This window comes from Nipponia nippon, unplaced genomic scaffold, assembly GCF_047370975.1.
Source record: "Nipponia nippon isolate SJK-2023a ecotype South Korea unplaced genomic scaffold, ASM4737097v1 scaffold_3, whole genome shotgun sequence".
NCBI lineage: Eukaryota > Metazoa > Chordata > Aves > Pelecaniformes > Threskiornithidae > Nipponia > Nipponia nippon.
In genome coordinates, this window is record NW_028262347.1 from 93905322 (window position 1) to 93928016 (window position 22695).

At 38.8% G+C, this 22695-nt stretch overlaps 2 protein-coding genes across 7 annotated transcripts in view; one reads left to right on the forward strand and one right to left on the reverse strand.

Moving 5' to 3' along the window:
- The window catches only part of FAM13C (family with sequence similarity 13 member C), a 141045-nt gene extending 138067 nt beyond the window's left edge, over positions 1–2978 (forward strand). For all 4 annotated transcript variants that reach the window (XM_087764860.1, XM_087764861.1, XM_087764863.1 and 1 more), the window contains 2 exons: positions 529–630; positions 1450–2978. In XM_087764860.1, coding sequence (XP_087620986.1) covers positions 529–630; positions 1450–1573 — 226 coding nt within the window. In that variant the 3' untranslated portion in view covers positions 1574–2978. The remainder of the gene's footprint in view (positions 1–528; positions 631–1449) is intronic.
- Positions 2979–3119: 141 nt separating this feature from the next.
- Positions 3120–22695, reverse strand: part of PHYHIPL (phytanoyl-CoA 2-hydroxylase interacting protein like) — a 135620-nt gene continuing 116044 nt past the window's right edge. For all 3 annotated transcript variants that reach the window (XM_087764875.1, XM_087764874.1, XM_087764873.1), the window contains exons 2-5: positions 14208–14404; positions 9019–9193; positions 7888–8005; positions 3120–4472 (exon numbers count right to left, since the gene is read on the reverse strand). In XM_087764875.1, the coding sequence (XP_087621001.1) occupies positions 3938–4472; positions 7888–8005; positions 9019–9193; positions 14208–14372 (993 nt within the window). In that variant the 5' untranslated portion in view covers positions 14373–14404 and the 3' untranslated portion in view covers positions 3120–3937. The remainder of the gene's footprint in view (positions 4473–7887; positions 8006–9018; positions 9194–14207; positions 14405–22695) is intronic.

Below are 22695 nucleotides of genomic sequence, written 5' to 3' on the forward strand. Positions count from 1 at the left end.
AAGCTTTCTCTGCTTAAAAACCTTATTCTCCAAATACCAGCTAAAACATGGCCTCCAAAAATGTTGATTCTGGGTACCACTAGCATTTCCACTGCACCATAGTCATGTTTAGTAACAGCTGCTTTTAGGAGTAGGGCTTGGATGTTGACTTTATTAATTCAGTTACAGAGATGCAAAGCATTTCCTGTGAGATGCTGAGCCCTGCCAACTCCACGAATTCCACACAGAAATAAGACCACTAGCAACTCAATCCTGAAACCTTTTCCTCCCACATTGTCCACAGAGTCTCTGCCTTCACTTTGTTAGAAGCGTGAGAATACGAGTAAAAGGGAAGGAGCACACCTGTTTATTGCGTGTGATGGTACAGCCAGCTATATCCATAGTTGGAGGGATGTGGTGGAATGTCTCGGGGCACTGAGATCAGTGCCTGCCGTGGCCCATAGCAGCAGGCTGCTTATACCCAAAGCCACAGCTTTTACAATACTTCCAAGCACGTGGGAGTTTCATGTTCTTGTCTCTGTTTTACAGGCCTGTTCTGCTTGAACATCTCAGAGAAACAAGAGCAGATAAGAAAAGGCTTCGCAAAGCTCTGAGAGAGTTTGAGGAACAATTCTATAAACAGACAGGAAGGTAAATAACCAGCTCAACAGAAGCCCTCTCATTCTCCCCTTTGGGCTCCTCTACAGACATGTTTGTTTCTGCTAGGGTGGGTCCTCTTAGGTGAGCAGGCCAAAGAAGCTGCAGCTAGGGACTGGAAGATACCATGGAGTTGTCTGGTCTCTGTGGAGATGTCCATCTCCCTGCTTAGTTCCTCTGGGATGTGGGCACCCCTGAGGACGGTCTGGATCTGGGGCTCTTCCAGGACATGCCTGCAACGGGTATAAACCCCACCTCAGCACAGGATGTTTCCTGAGCTGAAGGGAGGCTGCTAAAGCGACTTTCTGAGGATGTAAATCTGCAGGGATTACACTTCGCAGCTGGGCCATTTTTAAAAGGCCAGATTTAAAAACAGAAGCCACTGTTTCTTTCACCCATAGATAAATACTGGCTACTTTTCACTCTTTGTTTATCCTCCTCCCTTCATTTAGCAAACTTGTTTGCTGAAAACCATGGGGGATATGGGCATGTAGTACTCTGGTAACAGTTTTCAAAGCACTATGTAATAAAACTTCTTTGCATATTTGAGAATGAAGTAGTTATGCTTGCATAGCTGACAAGAAAGAAAATTACCTGGTATATAAGAATTCAGTATTTTAAATACAATTATCTCATTTCTGTCTATTAGAGCTTTTTGGTCCTGTCAAATTATCTTTAGTTGTGACCCACAGTTATGAAAAAAAAAAAAAATCCAACAGATTATTATTATCCAACAGTGTTGCAGAACTCATTTTAAAGACTGTTTCTCCTCTTAGTCATAAAAGTGATGGCACTTTTATTTGCTTTTCATAGGAGTCCTCAAAAAGAAGATCGGGTGCCAATGGCCGAGGAATACTCGGAATACAAGCACACAAAAGCCAAAATCAGGCTCTTGGAGGTTCTCATCAGTAAGCATGATATTTCCAAAACGATTTGAAGCGAATACTATGTTGTGATATTGTTCTCTAGCAAAAAAGCAAGCAAACAAACAAGTAATGAAAAAGTGGAAGTAATTTTACAGGTCTTGGTCTGCTGCACAAGTATTTGACACACTGAGATTTTTTGATGCACTTTACCAATTATACTAGCTGGGATGAGAGAGGACAGCAATATGCAAGAATATTAAGCACGGGTGAGCGGACTATAGTATATATTTTTTGCTTTTGAAAAAGCCTTGAAGTGCACTGTGAGAATGTTAGAAATGAAAAGGACACTGAAGTATTGTAGATCCTCAGTTTGACCTGCTCTTAGTTTTAAAAGGTGTGAGGAAATGCTCTCCAGGTTTTTAGTACATCTTAGTACATGATAATGTACTACACATTTCTTTCCAGAATTAACATGCACTATAATTAACTATTAATCTCAGTTCTCAATGTGCTGGTTCACTAGATTAAAAGAAACATGAGCTTAAAACAAATGAAGGAAAAAACTCTTGAACGTACTCTACCTTTCAAGACAGAGTTGCCATTCAATTCCAGTAGCTTCAAAGAAAGGTGCATACAAAAAAACAGTGCCAGGATTTGGTCTAAAATTCTGGGAGTAGAGCAAAGTGATGCTGCCTATGCAAAAAAAAAAAAGGATGGAACACAACTGCCAAATGGAACTATTGTTTTTTTAGAAAGAAGAGAAAGTGTCTGGCAAAACAAAATAGATACAGGTAACTGGGAAGAGATAAAACAAATGTACTGGCTGCTGTCCTTTTCACTATGGTTCACAGGACCTGGCTCACAGTACTTAAAATTCAGTAAATAGATCAACTACATGCTAATTTTTATTTCTGTATTAAACTTTGCACTTTATTTTGCCTGACGCTATAACATTTGCTTTTCTAACTACCAAAGCTCGTTTAGACGCATGCACTTTGTAAAATGTCAAAGTATTTCTTGTGTTATAAATTGCCACATATATATATTAAAACAAGGCTAGAGTATTCCATTATGCTAAGATATTTTGGATAGATAAAGTACCTGGTATATAATTGAGTGTCACAGTTATCTGCTGAGGAACGCTAGACTACTTGTTTACTAAAAGTAAGATTGTAAAAAAGATATTTTTCCATTGGAATTATGCATCTTTCTTAACTTTCAGAGCACCACACTTTGTAATATCAAGGAAATTTTTTCACTATTTGTGATAGACCATTCGTGTGAAAAGTGGACTATTAACAGAAAGATTATCAGTGGGTTTTGTACTAGAAATGACAAGCAGGGATTCTGGGAAATGCTCAGCCCAGATATAAAGGAAGGAAGAATGAAAAAAAAAAAAAAAAGGGACTTAAATAAGTTGAATCATGTTTAGTGTTCTGCTTTAACTGTCATTCTGTATTGACCACATAGTATGAGTGACCTGTTTTCTACCTTGGTAAGAAGATTTTCATTTTATAAAGTCTATTATGTACCAACCATGTTTGTATTTATATTGTATGTAATGGCTCGGCATGATTTTGAAGACATACACATTTTCAAGTAGTCTGGAGGAAAAAGTATGAACACTAAAAAAGGAATTTTTTATTTCTCAGAGGTTTGTTGTTTCAGTGTACTGACTTAATTTGTAACTTAACTTTTATGAATCAGAAATGGTCTCCTTCGTAAATCTGTTTTAATTAAAGTCATCTAGAGCAACAGGAACAGATACAGAGCTATTTGAAGTTTACAAACTACATCTTTGATAAGGGAAAATGATTTCATGACATATGTATACAATTGATATTAAAATGTAATCTATATATTCTATATGATTGTATAATATTTTATACAACAGTACAAATAAAATATTTTTCTATTATATTTATTATGTCGAGACACAGTTTCTGTTTTCAGTTAGCTAATATAAATAACATAAATAACACTGTCAAACAACACGTTGGAAGTGCTGACATTTCTAGGCTCTGAAATTTAAATCATGCTGCAATTACAACCTTTCATGCTGTTTGGAGTTATCCCAGTATTTGCTCAGTAGTTAAAATGAACGCATATTTAAACACCATTTATAAGCCGTTATTTTTATTTTGCTAAAGCAGTTTATATAGGATTTTGTTATGTTTGGCAAGAAACAGAAAACAATTTTTGCAGCATCTAGGTATAAATGGTTGCCAGAAAGAAATCCAGGACTTCTAATCATTTAAAGCATCGGGGGAACAGAAGGGAAGGAGGGAGAGAAGAAATACTAAAGACGCTATTGGAGATTTTGAAGACTCGTGTTTGCTTTTGGTGACAGCGGCATGTGCATGCTCCTGACAAAAATGTCTGACTATGGAAACGGGCAACAGAGGTTTGAAGGCTCCTAAGTAAGGAAGGAAGTTTTAACGTCCAACACTGATATTGCAGGTCTTGCAGCTGGGATCTTTCTTTGCATTTGCAGTAGACAAGCTCATTAGTTGGTGACCAGTAATTTCCGCAACTGTGCCGAGGGAGAGATCCACAGGATCAGTGTAAATTACTTCCAAAATAACATCCTGGGCATGATGGTAAACCATGACGCCGTCTTCTTCGTCGCAGGTCAGAAATTTATTATCTTTTATATTTAGTTGAGGAAGGCGCAGCTTACAGAATTCGTCTCCTGGTGATCCAACAGGGGCGATAACGAGAATGACGTAGTGGTAGGCTGTGTACATGCAGTAGAAGTCTCCAAAGTACAAGTTAGTATTTGGGTTGAAGAGTTTTTCAGCTGCAATCTCAAACCTGTATCTTCCATAAGGTGAATCTTGTGGTGGCTTCCCAGTGTTGAACTCAGTGTTGCAGCTAAAGAAGATGCCTTCCAGCTTCCCACTGATCGGAGAGCCATGGCTGCCACTGTTATCCTTAACAGAGGGCTGCATAGCATTCCCATGGTGCTCTCTACAAATGAATGACTGGTATTGTTTATTTTGTAATACATGTTAAAGAAAAAGTGGAAAGTTAGGACATCATGCTCTTTGATAACAGTACTGAAGGGACACAAAGGAAAACCGTTAAACTGAAAACTGTGGTTAGTGTCATGATCTTAGGACCAAGCAAATCGAGTGATGCCAGACTCAGAAAGAACCAGAATAACTCCTGCTCAAGGGGAAAATCTGCTTTTCCAGTCTGGCTTCTCTGTCAGCTGTGAGCCGTGTGGGTATTATATGCAGCAAAGAATAGGACAAGCAAAAAAGCCCCCAAAACACCAATATCTTTAATTAGCTGATTTGTTCAGCCTTCCACTACAATTCTAACAATAAACACATTTTAGTTTAATCACATGTTGAAAATTGCAAGTCAGTCTCAACATGCTGAATATACTGTTTGTTAATCGTATTTTTAGCATAGTCAGTATATATTTCACGTAGAAAACTGCCAGTGAAAGTTATTTCTGAACAATGTGTTTCAGAGAGCTTATAGGAAGGAATGTAGTGCCTGCTGTAGGTTTTTTTTCCCTAAATGATAATTTCGGGTCTAATTTGTCTACTGTCAATCAGAGCAGAGCTGGGCAGAGTATTAGGCAATTTGGTTAGTTTCCACTTTGGTTGGTATCCAGCTTCTGCAGTCGCTAGTCCTAAGGGGAAAAAATGTACAAGACTAACTCTTTTTTTTTGCAAGCTGAGCTCAATTTGGTTCCACTGAAAAGAAACATTCAATGTAACAAGTGAATTTTTAAAACCCTAAATCCCAAATTGCACTCAGCAGCATCAGGCTGCTAAATTTAGGAGAACAGTCCAAAACACCCCATCTAATCCTCCTTAGCACCTGAGATTTGATGTATAGCTGGACATTCCCCAGAACTTGTGCCCCACATCTCTCTGGAAGTGCCCTCTGCACTGCAAGTGCAGGTTTGGCGCTCTCTGCACCTGCAACCACATGATACCAGAAAGGGAAACATTCCCTTTTGTAAGTCCTGCAAAACACCACATTTACTAGGCACCCTTAGAAAATGCCTTTATACACACTGACAGATTAAAAACGCATGAGGCTGTGGGGCTGGAGAGTCTTACATCCCCCTCTTGCTTACTTTTACTCTTTTTTCTTTTTTTCCTTTCCTCTATTTTTTTTTTTTTAAGGAGAGGGGAAACTAGCCAAGAAAGACTATTCTCTCTCTGCTTTTAACTTGCAATAGCTCCAGGTAAAATGGTGCTGTGTGGGAGAAGGTTTTACTTGGTTAAAGCGGGAGGTAGCAGTCAAAGCAAACGAATCCAGTGTATACATACAAAACAGCTCTAAATCAACTCAGTAATGTCTCCAGCTGTGATTTTTTTCCTTATTTCTGATCTCCTCAGCAGCATATCTTAATTTGACTCTAAGATAAATTTCAAAAGTTTTCTGGGCCATTCAAATACTACATAGTTATTGTCTCAAGCCCTGTTTCACAAGACTGATTGGGGTGGAGGGATACATTGGTATTTTATGACTGAAGCAATTACTAGGGAGAAAAAAAAACCACCAGCTTGAATAACCATCTCTGCAACCTGAAAAGCCAGGCTTCTTGCAGTTCCATTTCTGTGGCAAGATACTGACATCCAGTGGCCAATTAGGCTAATTATAGGTCACTCTTCCTGGGGATCTGAGCTGCTTTATGGCGCTCCCAGCCGAGGTAAACAGCAGAGTGACATGAACACTACTTACAAGCTCACACTTCAACCCTACAGTTAGGGGTTGTTGCTTTAGCACTGTGACAGTTGCTTTCTTGCCAATGCTACTAGAGCCACTCTATAAGCTTTTCCAAGCTTGTTTACTAGTTACGACACCACAGAGGCCATTGGCAGGCATGGTATGACAAGGCATTTTTCCTAAAAGGAAGCACGTGGTTAGGGTTTTTAACATAACATTCAGAAGGGTGCACCGAGGAAGGACTAGCCCTTGTGACCCTATTAGTACATTTCTGATCAGAAAAGGTGACCATCAGACAGTTACAGGTATTCTAGCTTCACACTGACCTGGTAAACCACAGCTTTTTGCCTCTTTAACTCTCTAACAGAAGGCAAAACAAAATAGTCTCTATTTGTATCAAACCAAGAAAGAACATAACAGGAGGGAGGGCAATAGATACAGAGCAATCAATTAAGAGTCACATTTGGCAGAACAAGGCCAAAACCACAGCTATAAATGGCAATTTTCAAAGCTCTATGAACAAGAAGGCAGGTGCATTATGATTACGTAGCTGAAAACAAAGCTATATAAGAATCAGAACCACCACAGGCATTTCCCTTCTGTGGTATCTAGTCCAGGATGGCAGCAGAGATTTACGAGGTCCTCAAAAAGCCTCAGCAACTGCAATTCATTCTCTGCCTCCATTGAGTTTTGCAGCTTTGTCACTACATGCAATAAAATAATTCTTCCAAAACACAGAAGGGAAAGAGCAAACCCCATGCTCTGGAACATACAAGACACTCCTGGAATCCAGCAGATACTCATGACTACAAAGCGGGAATGTTTCCAAGGGTGGGGGAGTCTGCTCTTTGGAGTTGGATTCCCTCAAGTATTTTTTTTCTTCACCAGTTTTAAAAAACTTTCAGCTCTAGGCAGGTGCTAGTGTGACACCCACATAAAACTGGAATTATGTGGCACAGCAGCAGCCCCATCTCAAGGCGTATTAAAGCAGCATAGTCAGCGCTGCCACCCTTCCCATACAGTGCTGAACAGATGGCGACATGCTGCTTACCTCTCATCCACGTTCTTCTAACGGTGGAAGGTTACCTCTGCATGGTGGCTGCTCCTGCTCAGTCAGTACATGAGCTTTGACTCCTATTGAAAAGTCTTCCTTTCTATTTTAATGACGCTTCTGGTTGCGTGTGTGAAGGCACACTGGGTCTCCAACAGGAATAAGGAACCTACCTCCAGCTATCCCATTTATTCATTCCAACTGAAGCACAGTGTTGTAAAATTGTCCAAACATCCCCCCCTCCCTCCCGACATGATCTGTAAATTTACATTCGGATTGGAGAGCCCCAATTACTACATTTGGGCATAGAAATGGGGTGGGTGTATGTGGAGAGGAAATATTTGAAGTGGAACTCTTACATGCAGGCAAATACCTACGCACACGTAGACACTTTAATCAGGTTGGAGACCCTGTGAGTACCCCGGATTCTGCTTCAAAACACAAACTTTTGTTGCCCAATGGAAATGCTGAGTTAATCAAGGTGGAAGGAAGGAGTTGTATTTTATTTTTTCCCTTCTTCTGAACGGGCAATAAAGCGTACAGACATTCTGCTCTAGCTTTAGCACAGCTGCCTCCATTTACTTATTTTCATTACTCCCTTAATTTGCCAAACAATTTTGCATATGTTTACTGTCTTACCTGATATAATCAAAATATTCTTTGTGCTGATTCCGATAAAAAACAGACAGTTTAAGCATACGGCCTGCAATCACTTCAGCTTTTTCCAATAGCTGTGTTAGGTGAACTTTTGAGTAATCTGGAAAGAAAAGACAAGCTGCTAGTGGCGGGGAGGGCAGGCGGGCAGGAAAAAAACACAATACACTCTCTCCAAAAGCTACACAGACACGCAGACTTAAAATTGGGAACAGAGCCTTCGTAACATACCTCACATCATGCAGCAGCTGTACAGAAACTATATAGCCCAGCACCAGTTTCCAACAGTGGCAGAAGACAAACGGCAGGAACACACACGTTTGCTTCTCCCCACTCCTTTCCCCACGAATACTCTGCAAGCCTACAGCACCTTTCAGCTCAGTATTTCCTGTGTTAGAGCTGGTTTCCTTGTGTTTGGGAACTGCAGAGGAGCTGAGAACTGCCCTCTCTGGCTTATGCCATTTGATAAACCGTTTGCTACAACGTACCTGGTTGTGAGCCAATAACAATTCACATAACTAAAAAAGCTTGCTTAGGACCCAGCCTAAACTGCATCTCAGGCAACATGGGATTCATTGGGAGCTCGCTTCAGCACCCAGCTTTCATACAGGCACTAGGTGATGAACATCCAAAGGAAGAGACTTATAAATCAATGACAGGCTAAACTGATCCTCGAGACAGGGTGTTGGTGGTGCTCAGGCTTTCCAGCATGCAGAGAAGGGAGAGCAGCAGAACGTCTTAAGCAAGCTGTCTGTTAGTGAGTTGCCACTCTGTCTTTTCTCCAGAGGTGCCAGTAGCCAGCAACAGGCACACAAGTGGCCCTGCTCGACTTCGGTTCACCAGTCTCCCTTCCTAGCCTGGGACAAGCAGTGGTGCCAGGCACAGCACTTTGGGGCAGCTAAGCTACTGCAGAACAAAGGGGCACTCCAGCTGCTTCTCATTAACGTGCCAAACCTGAGCACATACAAAGCCTAAAGTTGGAATTCCAGTTTCCAGGTGTGACTGTTATAACTCTACCAGCCTAGTTGTCACTGGTAGATGGCTAACTCACTCAGGCAGCAAAGCTAGCGTTAATTGCAATACATCCTGTGGTGCACGTTTCCTCAGCAATATTACCTGCTGTGCAAAACTCGATGATTTCACTCCACTCAGAAACAACATAATCGCCATCAACTTGCTTTGATGCTGTCTGCACTGCCACTGTGTATTCTGTTCTTGGGCTCAAGAACCAGTGCCCGCGGACTGTCATAGGCAAAGGAACAGCTTTGGCCACCAATTTAGTGGGTACATCCTGATGGAAACAAAAAGACAAAACAACACACAAGTCAGCAGTGCAACAAAACCAATCCACCACCCCTTCCTTCATTGTTTTGGCAATGTAATCCCCACCCCCTGGCTCGTCTGTGCAAACCTTTGTTACTTCTCACAGTCCATTGGTGCAGAGAAGTTAAGAGGGTGGCAAGGACGATGGTCTAATGTCTGCTCTACAAGAGCTACAGCGATAACTTGCAAATGTGAGTTTATTATTGGGTCCAAGTGACTGTAGAATCACACCATTATATACAGCCCAAATATATAATTCAGGCTAGGGCCATTTGTATTTAAGTATGCAGAGAAAGACATGCTACTAAGCACAAGGATATCTTAATATAAGAGTTTCTTGTGCTCTCATTGCCATTGTTTTCTTTCAGTCAGTGTAACCAAACAAAATTCCTCCTGCCGTCAATCAGTCCACCTATATTGCTGTTGGTATCTTCCAAACCAAACTTCAACAGAGAAAATTAAATGCGTTGCAAAGTAACTTTGTGTGTTTTACATGTACCAAAATACCCTATGTACAGGAAGGGCCAGAACGAGCCAAACATACAGCTAGATAGTTTGTGCCTGTCACTGAACCTCTTGCTTCTCACCCCGCCACCATTTCAGATACTCTGTGTTTTGCTCTTCCAGTGTATCACACCACAGCATAACAAAGAATAGCGGCTTGTTGTTGTTGAAATACCTAATTTCTACAGTGTCAAAGCCTGCAGCACAGACCACCAAGGGAAAGAAAAAAATTGAAGAACTGGACAGTTTATGCTAGAACTGTGGGTTCTCATGGTGGAGTTGAATGATTCTCTGCACGGTGTTCCCAAGGAGCCGTGATAGAGCGAGAGAGGTATTTTCTCTCGAATATTTATCAGTAATCACAGAATAGTAAGATGGCTGCCATGTGAAAAGTGGGCATTTTAGATAACAACTGTAGCTGTCCACCTTGAAATACTAGTCCATAGCCATCCACCTGTAAATACTAGCACAGTAGTCCCTTAAGGAAAAAAGAAATAGAAAAGTTTCTGTTCATGATCTGTAAGCAAGACCTGAAAGATTTTTTTTTTTTTTTTGCTTGTCTTCTATTATGGAAAAATATCTTTCTTTTATTGTTTCTCTGTCAGTAAAAAATATTCTTCAGTTTCTGTATTAAGAAACTGGAAAATTAGCAGCTTGTGATATTATAAGAACTGAAATGTGATCGACTGATAATCAAGGGTAAGATTTTGTTGCCATGATTTCTTTTTTGCTAATTCTCGTTTAAATCAAGTAACAGTTGGGAGAAAACTTTCTCTGTAAAGGATTCAGTTGTGCACTCTGAAATAAATAATATATAAAAGACTGAGAAAAATTACAAGGAAAAACAACAGAAACCCCAAATGACATTTGAAGCTACCATCCTGGAACTATATTGCAGAGGCATCCCACTGGACTGAATTTGCTACTTCTAATGCAGTCAGCAGCTGCTACAGTTACAATCATTAGTCTTCCTGTCATCTTTTCTTTGGCTGTGGTAAAAACTGCCTCCACCTGGGTTAGGTCTCTGTGCCCACAACCCGGTGGTGGTTTTTGCCCCCATTAATTTTGTCAGTTTTCAGGTAACATTAAAAGCCTCATTGCCCCCACACGTCAAAGCCTTATGTTCCAGCTGTGTATCAGGAAACTCTTCTAACTGTACCAAGAAAGGGGCAAACTACTTAAAACCATATTAAATAGAGGGTTTTATCTCTTGCACAGCTGGGGAGGAGAGGTAGATACAATGCTTTTCATAACTCTAATCTGTTGTTCTTTTTCTAAGCAAACACTTTTTTTTTCTTTTCTTTAAGGTCACTATACTGACCTCAGGAAAAAATGTTCAAATGTTCATGTTGAAATTTCCCTGGGGATCCCCAGTTTCTTCCTTTCATCTCTTTTCTGCTCAGCTCTCATTCCTGGCTGAGCCCCCAAAGAAGTGCAAAGGAGGTTATACACTAGCTCAAGGACAGCCGGGATTCTGGAGCGGCAGATGGCTGGCTGCTCCATCACCAGCGCCCACCAGACAACTCTAAAGGTACCTAGATGGCAATAATTTCCAAGAACAACCTGGAAGCACTGAATAACTAAGCAGCAAGGTATATGAGTCACACTACCTCTACCTCTCTCCTTTTTGGGAAAAGATGCCTGCTTTGCAGTCCCTTTTCGTTGCCAAAGAAGCAGCTTTCAATTTTCAGCTTTCTCCCATTTCATCTTATCCTTCCCTTTGCCAGGTCTGCTCATAGGACACTGTGGAAATTCAGCACACCCAGGTTCTAGTCCTAGCTTTGCTAAGTATCTAAGCCTCATTTCCTATTACATGGGAATAACCACACTTCCAGATCTTAAAAATGAGGGGAGGTATGCAAATTGCACTTAGAAAAAGACAAAGTCTTATTAGAATTCTAGTCTTTACATACTACTACCAATACAAACCTCCTCCTTCACAGATATGATGACAATAGTCATAAATAATAAAACTATAGGCACCTTAAATATGCTGAATGTACTTTATATATTTGCCAACAGAAAAAATATTGAAAGGATGAATCATTCATGTGTGCTCTCCTGGGTACGCAAGGAAACAAACAGCCTCCTTTCCTGAGGTGCAGCATCTTTCTATCAGGTTAAGTCTATATCCCAAGTCACTTGCTCACCGCCTTGTGAGCAAACTGAGATTTAACACTAACTCTACAAGTTAGGCAATAGTTTAAGCTGGTCATCTGGGCTTATCACCTGTGAGAGAGACAGGCACTTGCAGACAGGGATTTACCCTACACGTAAGCTAAGTAAGGATGATTTTTTTCCCCTGAAGATGCCCGTCTCCTTCCACAGCCTGACTGCTGGATGACTCCTGAAAGTGAGTCCCAATGCTCTTTTTTATAACTAAGTGGTAGGGCTCACAGTTTTCTTTCTAAAAAGCTCTGCTAGGAGAAGGGGCAGTGATATCCTTCACCTTTATACAACAGCTTTGTTATGAAGGCTGATTCAGTTCCCTCTGCTTTCTGAGAGGACTCAGTCCCTGGTGCTTCAGCTACCAGGTTATCAGCTCCCTACCCAGCAGGTCTGCTGCTGAGCTTCGGCTGTGAAACTCGTATAACTAACATTATAGGGAGGAAGGATGCTCGTCTCTAACCATACTAGGATTCGGGCAAATTTTGAATTTGAGCAATTTTTAATTTCTCAACAAAAGCCCATTCTAGAAAGTGTGTTAAAAACTACTTAGCACTAAAGATGCGCGAAAGCAAACACATATGTCCTGTGGAACAGATAGTTGTTAGAGTATTCAGTCTGTGCAGTTCTCTTGCCCACCCTGGCTCCTGTCTGGATTTCCATCATTCTGGCCAGGGGAGAAAAACAACAACAACAACAAAAAAAAGCTTTACCAAGTCACTAACACAATTAGTACCAAGAAATTTTAAGTTAGTTCTGACAAGACATCCAACATCATTTTAATTGATAGTTTCATGTTCTTACAAAACCAATTACCTCTCTCCTTTGACTAAACACTTCATCACAGTAAAAAGCTAGGGGATTGCTGAGAAAAACAAAATAAATCTAATGGCTTATCTTTATTACACCACCAATATCCTTTTTTTTTTTTCCCCTCTCCATTTTAACACTAGTTTCATCACTGTGATATAGATTTTGAAGCGTATACAGTGTTTGGTCTGCTAGGGTGGCTCTCCCTTTTACAACAACAAATTTTACAACTTTACACCAGTTTGCACATGAATGAAAAAACATGTAGGTTAATAAAATGAAAGAAATGAAAAAGCATCCATCCCGGTAAGCATTTATATTAGAAGGTATATTTATTCCTGCAATATAAAGTGGGAATTCAAATTCAAAGGCTGTCAGTCCAAAACCAATAACAATAAGAAAAAAACCAAACATACTCTACTTTATTTGCTATTACAATTAAAAATGAGTCATAATAAATGTCTATTATAACATTAAATTTGGTAGTGCTTTGCATGCTGGTTCCTAGCAACTGCAACATCTTGGCCAAACATGTAAAATTCTTGATTTCAAGCAGCAGTAAGTGATTTTTCATTACACTTAATGCATATGTTACTTCCAACCACATTAAAAAAAAAAAGTCAAATAAGGAAACATGAAAATTATACACCTGCTGTTAACACAATTCATAGGAAAAATACTCTCACAATAAAAAGACTCAGAGAAATTGGTGGAAATATTTCCTGGTTATCCCACTGGCTTATAAACCAATAGTAATTTAGGTGTTGATAGAATTAGAGCTCTCATATTTGTCTGGAGTGTTATTTGTGCCTTGGCAAACCTTATCTTTTAGAGATATTGCCAACATTGTTCTTAAATCTGCAGATGATTGTGTTGTTTAATCTTCTCATTCCATGTTGCTCTAGACATCTCAGTATTTCAACTATTCTGAGGTCAAAGCAAATTTTGCTGGATTTGATAAGTACAGATCCTGCAATGCATTCAGTATGTCCCTGCATCAGTGGCTTGAGGAAAGAGGCCAGATGAATATTCAGGTCACAGTGCTGAATGCTGCAAACTAAAATTGCTGGAAGCCTTCCTAGAAGCGCATTAGAATTTGTGACTCTTCTGTTGAAATGACATGTGTTGCTCTCACGAGTCTGTCACTGAACAAGGACAGGCACAGAATACAAAAATTGTTTAAATAATGATTAAGAACTAGTCAGGAACAAAAATGTCTGTTTTGCAATACATTGTACAGGTTCCAAAACTGTTTTCAAATGAAATAGGAAAGGTAATGTTCAATTCTCTATGAAACAAGTGTATTCATGTGTACACGCACATAGGCTAGAGACAGAGAAGGTGTTCTGAGTAAAAAAAAAAGTCAATCAGATTAACCAAAACCCACCTTTTCTGGATGTCCAGTACCTGTTTCCCATTGCCTGGCTTTGAAAGGTTAATAAAACACAGATTCATCTATTAAAAATCAAGTATTTCCACTCTGATTTTTAAATGAAAATTACCTTGTGTTTAAATTTGTTGGAATTCTTGTTTTCTTTCTTGTTGAGATCGATGAAGTAATGAGTAATGCGGTCCTTGGATTTAGAATCCATGTCCCAAGAAATCTTGAAGGAATCACATGTGATGTTACTTATTTTGATGTTGTGTGGGACTGGAAGTTCCTCCATCTCTGCAATCCCACTATCTTGCGATTTATTCCCTGCATAAAAAATAATCGTCATTAGTTCAGTGAAATTAGATATCTGTTTTCTGTGGTCCAATACAATCACCTCTCTGAACAGCCTTTCACAAAGTCTCATAGGTGGTAGTCAGAAGCAACTATGAGGTACAATTATGCAAGTCTCAATGTCAGTGATGGGAAATATTGGAAAGGGATGAAATTCCTCACATGAATAAGCTCTAATAACGTGTAAGCAGGCTGCATAGACTGGTAGTATCACAGCTGCGTGCAGTTGCAATTTGAGAATAAGAAACATCTGAAGCTATCTGGTGCTACAATGTTTAGCTAAGATGTCAGCAACATCCACAGTTAGCATAATGGTCCTATCCATGCCTGTCAGTGAAATAAATAAAAATAGAAATCATATTCATCCTAAACCTGTTTTTCAAGCACAAAGTAAAACCAATCTCTTCAAGGTTTATAGATGGTGTATGTATACACATATATAAACCACTGCCTCCTTCACAATGAACCAATTAACAGTGATCACTTTGTTGAGCCACACTAAAAGGGGCATGAACACCAATTTCCTCTTCTATTCTATTTGCCCAGTTGAGACCCTGCGTTTTTTTTGGGAAGTTTTTTCTAATTTTTCTAAGTGCATATGGTAGATGAACAAATGACCATTGACCCCCAAAAGCATCACAGGTTCTAAAATTAGGTTTTCCCTCAGTTCCCAAGGCAACCTTGTAGTAGGCATTCCATAAACATTACAACTCAGAAACATTAGGTGATCTTGCACTACGTAAGACACAAGTCAAAAGCAAACAAACGATCAAAAAAAGCAGAAAGATGAGAAAAAAGAGTGGGTAAAAAGGAAAAATTAGAGAAGATGACATAAGAGAAGGAATAAAGAAACAGCATAAAAAAATAAAAATCAAACACAGGTAAGAATAGAAAGAAACAAAGGAGAAAAACAAGGCTAATGTCTGTGTAAGAGAGAGAGGAAAATTCCCAAATTCTGTCCAGATGAGGAAGCTAGGAAGCCCATGCAGAGGTGTGAGACAACACATTGTGAGAAATATTTTTAGTCACATCTAATTATAGAAAAAAGTAGTATTTATACTTCCGTCATAACTGATAAAAAACTGGACACAGAAGGTGAGTCTAGTCAGTAATAATAATAAAAATTTGACTTGAAAAACATTAGGGACATTTCAACCTCTCAACGTACGCCGTCAAAGAATTATACCGACACCTCAATGCAGAAATATTAAGGTTGGCCTGATTGTTCGAAATTCTCCTCACGGATATGTGAAATTCAATCACAGAGTCTGTGAAATCCATAGATTTCCAGCTAGTATTCCGAATAAAGTAATTTTACTGATGAGTTCAAAAATCAATGATAACACTTTTCTATTTTTGTTCCATTTTATGCATTTACATCCAAGAGGTTGTCTACTCTTCAAACATCCTATTGTTTGTTTTTTTTTTCCTTTTCAACTAATATCAAAGTCAGATGGTGCACGGTCTTGCTCAAAATCCTATCCTATTTGTGCCATCCACAACGACACTTTCAACAGCTGCACTGGCTGCAATAGACTCAGAAATAGCAGTCATTACTGAAAGCTTTCTGTTCCTATGAAATACATAGTAAGTGCTTTTCCCAACATGAGATTTCAAAAAGCCAGCAGGGAGAAAATGGCATTGCTTTCTTTTGTAAGCATTTTGTATTTGAAAAATGACTGAAAGCTCTACCAGGTACACTGAAAAGGCTACATATGATCGCTCTTCCAGGAGCGAGGCTCTGTGTTCGAGCAGGAGATGGAGTGATGCTGCTGAGGTTCTCAGACCTCCCGGAGAGCTGGACGGACTTGGATCCCAGCACACTGAATAACTGAATAACGACCTGAACAGACATGCAGTCAGGAAATCCAAGCCATATATATCCACAATACGTTAATGTGCAACTTCTTTGCTTCAAAAGTGAGCTTCTATACTCCAGAACTATGGGCCCTAGACATGTTACAAACAGCCAAATTAGTTTAAGCTTCAGGAGACACGTGCAAAGCAGTAATGACCACTGACGAAAAGTAACAGAGATGAAAAAAGATTTTGGAGCGCACTGATGACAGTCAAAGAGCAAAAGTGCTTCTGTAAATGGGTATTGTTTTCTGTACAGTTCCTGGAAATATGCCTGGCATACATCTTTCGATGTCTGCACTCCTGATCCTTTTACTTTCTTTGCTTAAGAAGTGAATAAACAGTTTAAGTAAATGTCTAGCAGAAAATCTCCAGGTAGTTTTTAGCAACATTTTTAATATGTCAGAAAAAGAAACCACTTGCATTACTAAGTGCTAAGCTATCCTTTTTTGTGATGGAACAAAATCCAAAATAAATACTTCTCTGAAATCTTTAAAGCTCTTTGAAAATGGAAAAAAAATAATTTTACAGATTTTGAAATACAAACCAAATACAAACAGAATATGAAATGAGAAAGTAAAATACCTCACCATCATCACCAGCAAGCAATACTCCAGTTTCCCTTCTATTTAGAATATGAAGTATCTGTGATACTTGTAATGCATACTTATATTTTGATACATATTTGTGTAGCCCTGAATGTCAAAATCCATTGAGTTGACAGGCAGTAATAGGAACCTGATAATGATACATAGTATTAATACGGAGGATGATGATTCAGTGAGTATTGGTAAATGGTGACTTTTGAATAGCAATCGGCATACCATTGCATGGGAACAAGGGAAAAAAGGACAGAGCATGAAAAGCATGCTCACACTCTCTTAGATTTGACTGATCCTAGGAACCAAACATGCAGGTATTAGACCAGCTTTGCCCAACCAAGAAATTTTGAAGGAACATTTTCTTGTAAAGCTCTAACTCAGAATCTGGGTCCTGCAAAAACTAGTGCTTTTCAATGTTAGGAACAGCATTCTGCCCCAAGAGGTACTGGAATATGACATAAAAATGTGAGATACAGTGCTTGACATCACTGCACCATAATTAACTAGAAAGAAATGAAGATGACAGGATAGCACAGAGGGAGAGTTGGAATATCCTATCCAGTCTGGTAATGTACGTACATCACCTATAACAACTACATAATTTGGGACTTTTACATTAGAGTTTATTAATATTTTAAAAGCATTACAACTAGCATAATATATAGTTATATACTTATAAGACAAAATAGAAAGAATGGGCAGAATTTTCAAGAGCAGAAGGGTAACTTTGAGCTAAATTTGGAAGTCAGATGTTTAAGAAAATACTATGATCTGCTTTTAAAGTGGGGGTTCAACTAGGGTCTGATGATATTGTCAACCAAACCACTTAAAAATGCTGGCTACTACAGAAGACTGCTGAGCAGCCCACCCGCTAGTTAAAATTGGAGACTTCACATGTGTGGTAAGTGAAATAAAGGTGTCATGGACATCAAAAACTGACAGATATAACTGACTAAAAAGGTAACGCATTTGTACCTTGCCTTTTTTCCACTGGTGTTTTGGTGAATATTTTGAATCGGTTTTCATACTGGAAAGCACATCCACTTCAAACCACTTCTTTATACCAGGACCAATTTAAAGAATAGATCAACATCAGGAAATAGGATGTCTACTAAAAGCAGAAATAGCAGCTGAACTTACTCAAAACCAGCATATAGTTGCCCTAAAGCACTCCAAAACTCCAGCTGAAAGGAGGTTACTACTGTTATGGATGTGAAAATAGGCGGAGAAGGCCTTAGAACTGGCTGCTTTCACATTTGTTGCTTTGCCACTTCACTGAGGCTAAATTGATCTTTCTTTGATGAAGCATCACGATACAGACAAAAATTGAAAATGAAAGTAGCATAGGAAAAGTTACTCTTAACAGCTTCATATCAAATTAAAATAGATCAGCTTCCAATTAAAATGGCTACTTTATTTTGCACATTTGTGTTGCTTCAACATTGGAAGCCGCTGTGGGACTGATAGAAACACGGCTTTCAGGTCTCTTTTGGGCAACAACTTATAGAAGAGTTAGTGGTCAAACAAACCTGGTCTCCCCTGCCAAAAAAACCTACGCAGGTCATCCCTGCGTGCTGCAGAAACAGCTCTGTTTTAACAGAAAAACAGCTCACTTTTAGAACAAGCAAAAGGCCCCAGTGATTCTTGACCCATATAACAAGAAGCCAAAGACCACTCGTGTGTGTATAGGTCACACTGGAAGCATAAGACTTTAAATTTCTTGAAAGCCAAAGACTAAATACAGCACACCAGCTTTACTGAGATCAGCTGGAGAACTGCAAGATTAATGTTTTATGCCCCTATTCACAGGCTTATCTCTCTCTGCCATATCCAGAGTTAAATTTCAAGTTAAATTGTCTAATCAATTTTAAAGCCGTTATGATACTCACTGCTGCAGCTGAGCCAAAATGCTGGCAAATGGGTAACAAACCGATTTTATTTATATACACAGACACACTTAATTTAGTATCCTCATTATATCTTCTACTTACATAAATTATCTCTGAATGAGAAAAAAAAAAAAGGCAGAAAATTCCCATTGAACATTCATGGCTTTCATCTGTCGCTATTGGAGACAAATGATAAAACTTGGAAATTGATAAGCCCACACTGAAAAGATTTGGAAAAGGATTTTTTTTTTTTTTAATTTGCCTCGTCACTCAAAACAAGCTGAACCATTACATCTGCAGCAGTGGAAGGATGGTGGAGAAGAACCTTAACACAACCTCTGATTGGTAGTTACTGAGCATTCACAATCACTGATTTTTTATAATTTTAAAATACTTCATCATTCTTTTTCCTTAGTTCTAAAAATGCAGAACTTCACAGCAGGGCAAGGGAGTACATGCCTACTGATTTTTTATTTCACAGACAAATTGTTTATGTTACCCACAAAAGAAATCCTAAAAGGGCTAATTTGTAATCCACTCTCTAAGCATACTTAAAGCTCACAGAAGTGAGTTTTATGAAACTAGACCAATAAAATAATACATTTCTAGGTTCCTATGACCTTGCTTGTAGATGTTTTGACTCTGATATCATCTTGTCAAATACATTCCTGCTATTAAGCATTAACAATGGAAAAAAATTAACTGAAGCAGTATGATTTTCCCATAGTTTGAATGTAATTCATCATTGGGAAACATTAAAAAGATGGGTTCATGCTCAAAGGCTGTAAACCAGACACACTGCAGTATAACTCCTAAGTATTCAGAACTCATACGATTTGTATTCAGCAATCAAATCACACCCTCTTTCCCATAACTCCATCCATAACACTAATGTGCCACCTTTCACTGTATTAACTACGTAGCTTGCTGCACTATGCAAGCATGAAAAATTATCCAGCAGTCAAGAAACAAATTCAGAGAAAACAGAATTTGCAAATGACTGAATACAATGACATAATAGCCATCCATCAACAAGGAAAAAAACTACAAGTATTACAGCCATAATGAGTGTGATTTCTTGTACTCAGTGGGAAGTAAACTCGTGAAATATTCATTCAACTGCAATGATGTCCATTAAATCTGGAGAAATTAAAAGAAGGCAGGGCCAGGTGAAATTCTTTTCTCTGCTGGAGCTGTGAAAGCATCTCTTCAGTAATCATGGATAATAAAATGCAGCTGTAAAATATTACTATATATCTGCAATTTAGACTTGGATAGTAGGGGGAATGACCATCAAAGTAATACAAGAATGCTTTTCAGATTGCTATTTCCCCTTCATGGGGTTTAGATTCAACCAATTCAGATATTTGTCCAATATCTGGACAAAAATTATTTATTAATTTTATACATGGAAAAAATGTAAATATCTAAACAGAATTTGGAATAAAGGGGGGGGGGTCTGTTATGAACCATCACTCAACCAAATTCAGAGCTGTCCTAAGTAGTGGCGGAAACTTACACATCCCTGAAGCGATGTAAATGCGCTTTATGTCACAGAGCCCAAACGTGCCAGGAGAACAACCAATAGAAAAGAGAAGAAAGAGATAAAATGGCTTTTCCTTGCATTACTTTAAAATCTCTTCTCGACTGTGTTTCCTGCTAAGGCTTTGTCCTTCTGTCCCTCAAGATGCAAATTACATCAGCTTAATGAAGTGTAACTTACATTTTCATTTAAACCCATTATGAACCCTCTTCAACATGTATAAATAGATTTGCCTCTTTTGGCATCACACTGGAAAATCTCCAGTTGTACAAAGACAAAGACAAATCACGTGGTTCTAAGTTTCTTTGTACTCGGGGATAAATCTTCAGTGTCTTTAGAGTCATGTTGTGGGAAACATGGACTTCTGATGCTTTTGGAGCAGACATTGAGAAATCACTATTATGCCTCTCCTAAGCTGCCACCACCATTGCCATGGATCTTTGAAAACATGTTCCCAAGGGATTTGTAAAAAACATTGAGGCATTCTGGGCTGTCAATTTGTACGTTGTAAATCTCATGCTCGTCCTTGCATCTGAAATGGTTGCTATTAAGAAGTTTCTTTATCTGATGATGAAAATCTTTGCATTTAATATGGTCTAGATTTAAAACAAAACACAACACAAACAATGGAATGCTTGTTAGTGATGGCTATTTCCAGTTACAACCCTGTCTTTTCCAGCTCTAAGTTACACTGAAACATCCTAAGAGCTCACTAGTCTAGCTACCACATTCTCAGCTGAGGAGGCGACTTGGGAACAGCAGTTTCTTAAACTTTGATTTCACAATGATTTGCAAAAAACATCTCTTTACACCTCAGTTCCAGAAGACATGCATATATTTAGAGATTTCAAATAAACATAGTGTTAGAAGTCATAGAATCTAATAATTCCCAAAGAATTTAATTGAAAATATGGAAATGTCACTACTTCTTAAAGTCAAAGCACTCATTTAAGGCTCAACTAAAACTTGGTAGAGGAACAGCAAAGTAAATAATAGGTCCTACTTAAATTCTATCCAAAGACTGGCTGTCCTCTGAGTTTAACTCTAGCAGCAACAAAGAAGAAAACAGTTCAAGACACTTTCAAAAAATGAGGTATTTTGACATTTATGTTATGAAAAATGGCTTTCTGATGGGAAAAAGCCAACCAACCAAACAAAAAAACCACATGATGGAAAACTAGGTGATACAAAACACATATTTTAGGGGACTACACAAACAATAAAGAAAACTAAGCCTACGTAACATGCCAAGCTACTGAAGAACCTCCACCTATAACACTGACCTGCAGCCCAGGATTGAAAGTTTGCTACAAAAATAAAGCCTAGATTCAAGGGTAATTGTTCCTTTCACCCAAACCGTGGCCGTCTGTGCTAAAGCAACTCAAAGCAGACTCTAGGTTGCTGCAATTTTTTACGGCAGGTAAGACACCTGGAATCTACTGAACTAACTAGGAATGCCAAAAGCACAAGGAAGCTCTGGTGATATTCCACAACCAGCAACTGAGAGGAAAGCCAGTGGAACAGTTGTCATGCCACTTCTATGTCACCACAATATTCTCCTACACTGATGTAATTACCCTCATCTGGTTCCCATCGTTTGGGGTTTATCTGGGCTGCTGTCATGCAGAAGATGCATGTAGAAGAATGCACTAAGTGCTGCACTGTACTGTCTTTAGAAAGACACACAAGATACTAACCCCTGCAGGTACTTTTGTGAAGTGTCAGCTCCATGAAAACCTAGGAATTTGATAAGGGAAATGTGACTAAGGTTTGTGAGCCAGAAAATAAGCAAGGGGAGACTGTACCCACATAGCACAAAATTAAAAGGTAACACTGAATCCTTAATGCATTCTGGGAAGATATCTGAAAATCGAAAGATATGTAGATGAGGATGACAGGCATAGAGGAACAAACTATAAGGTAAAGCAATTTTTGAGACCCCAAAAGATCAGGTTAACATTATACACAGATACCAATAGCACATGTAATAAACACACCAAAAGCCAAACAAAATCTTATAATACAAATCACATTTTTTTAAAATGTCACCATTTTCAGATCTTAAAATATATCCACTGGGGGAAACAGAAAGTGTTTTTTCTCAAGTTAACATTTTCAATACAATGGGAGACATTAGCTATGACCTTTTGAAGTAGAAATGTTTGATGAGAGGGGATCAACTTCATAAAGAGCACCTAGGTACCATGGCATAAGAAATCCTCTTACTAGATACTGATAGAACTCATTTAGAAACAGTAACTCCCATAAAATGAACTGAGACAACTTTATGCGTTCTGAAACAGAAAAATTCTAGCTCTCCTTGTCTTGATAATTCAGCTGATTGGTTATATATCAGCTCTATAAAGGTAAAAT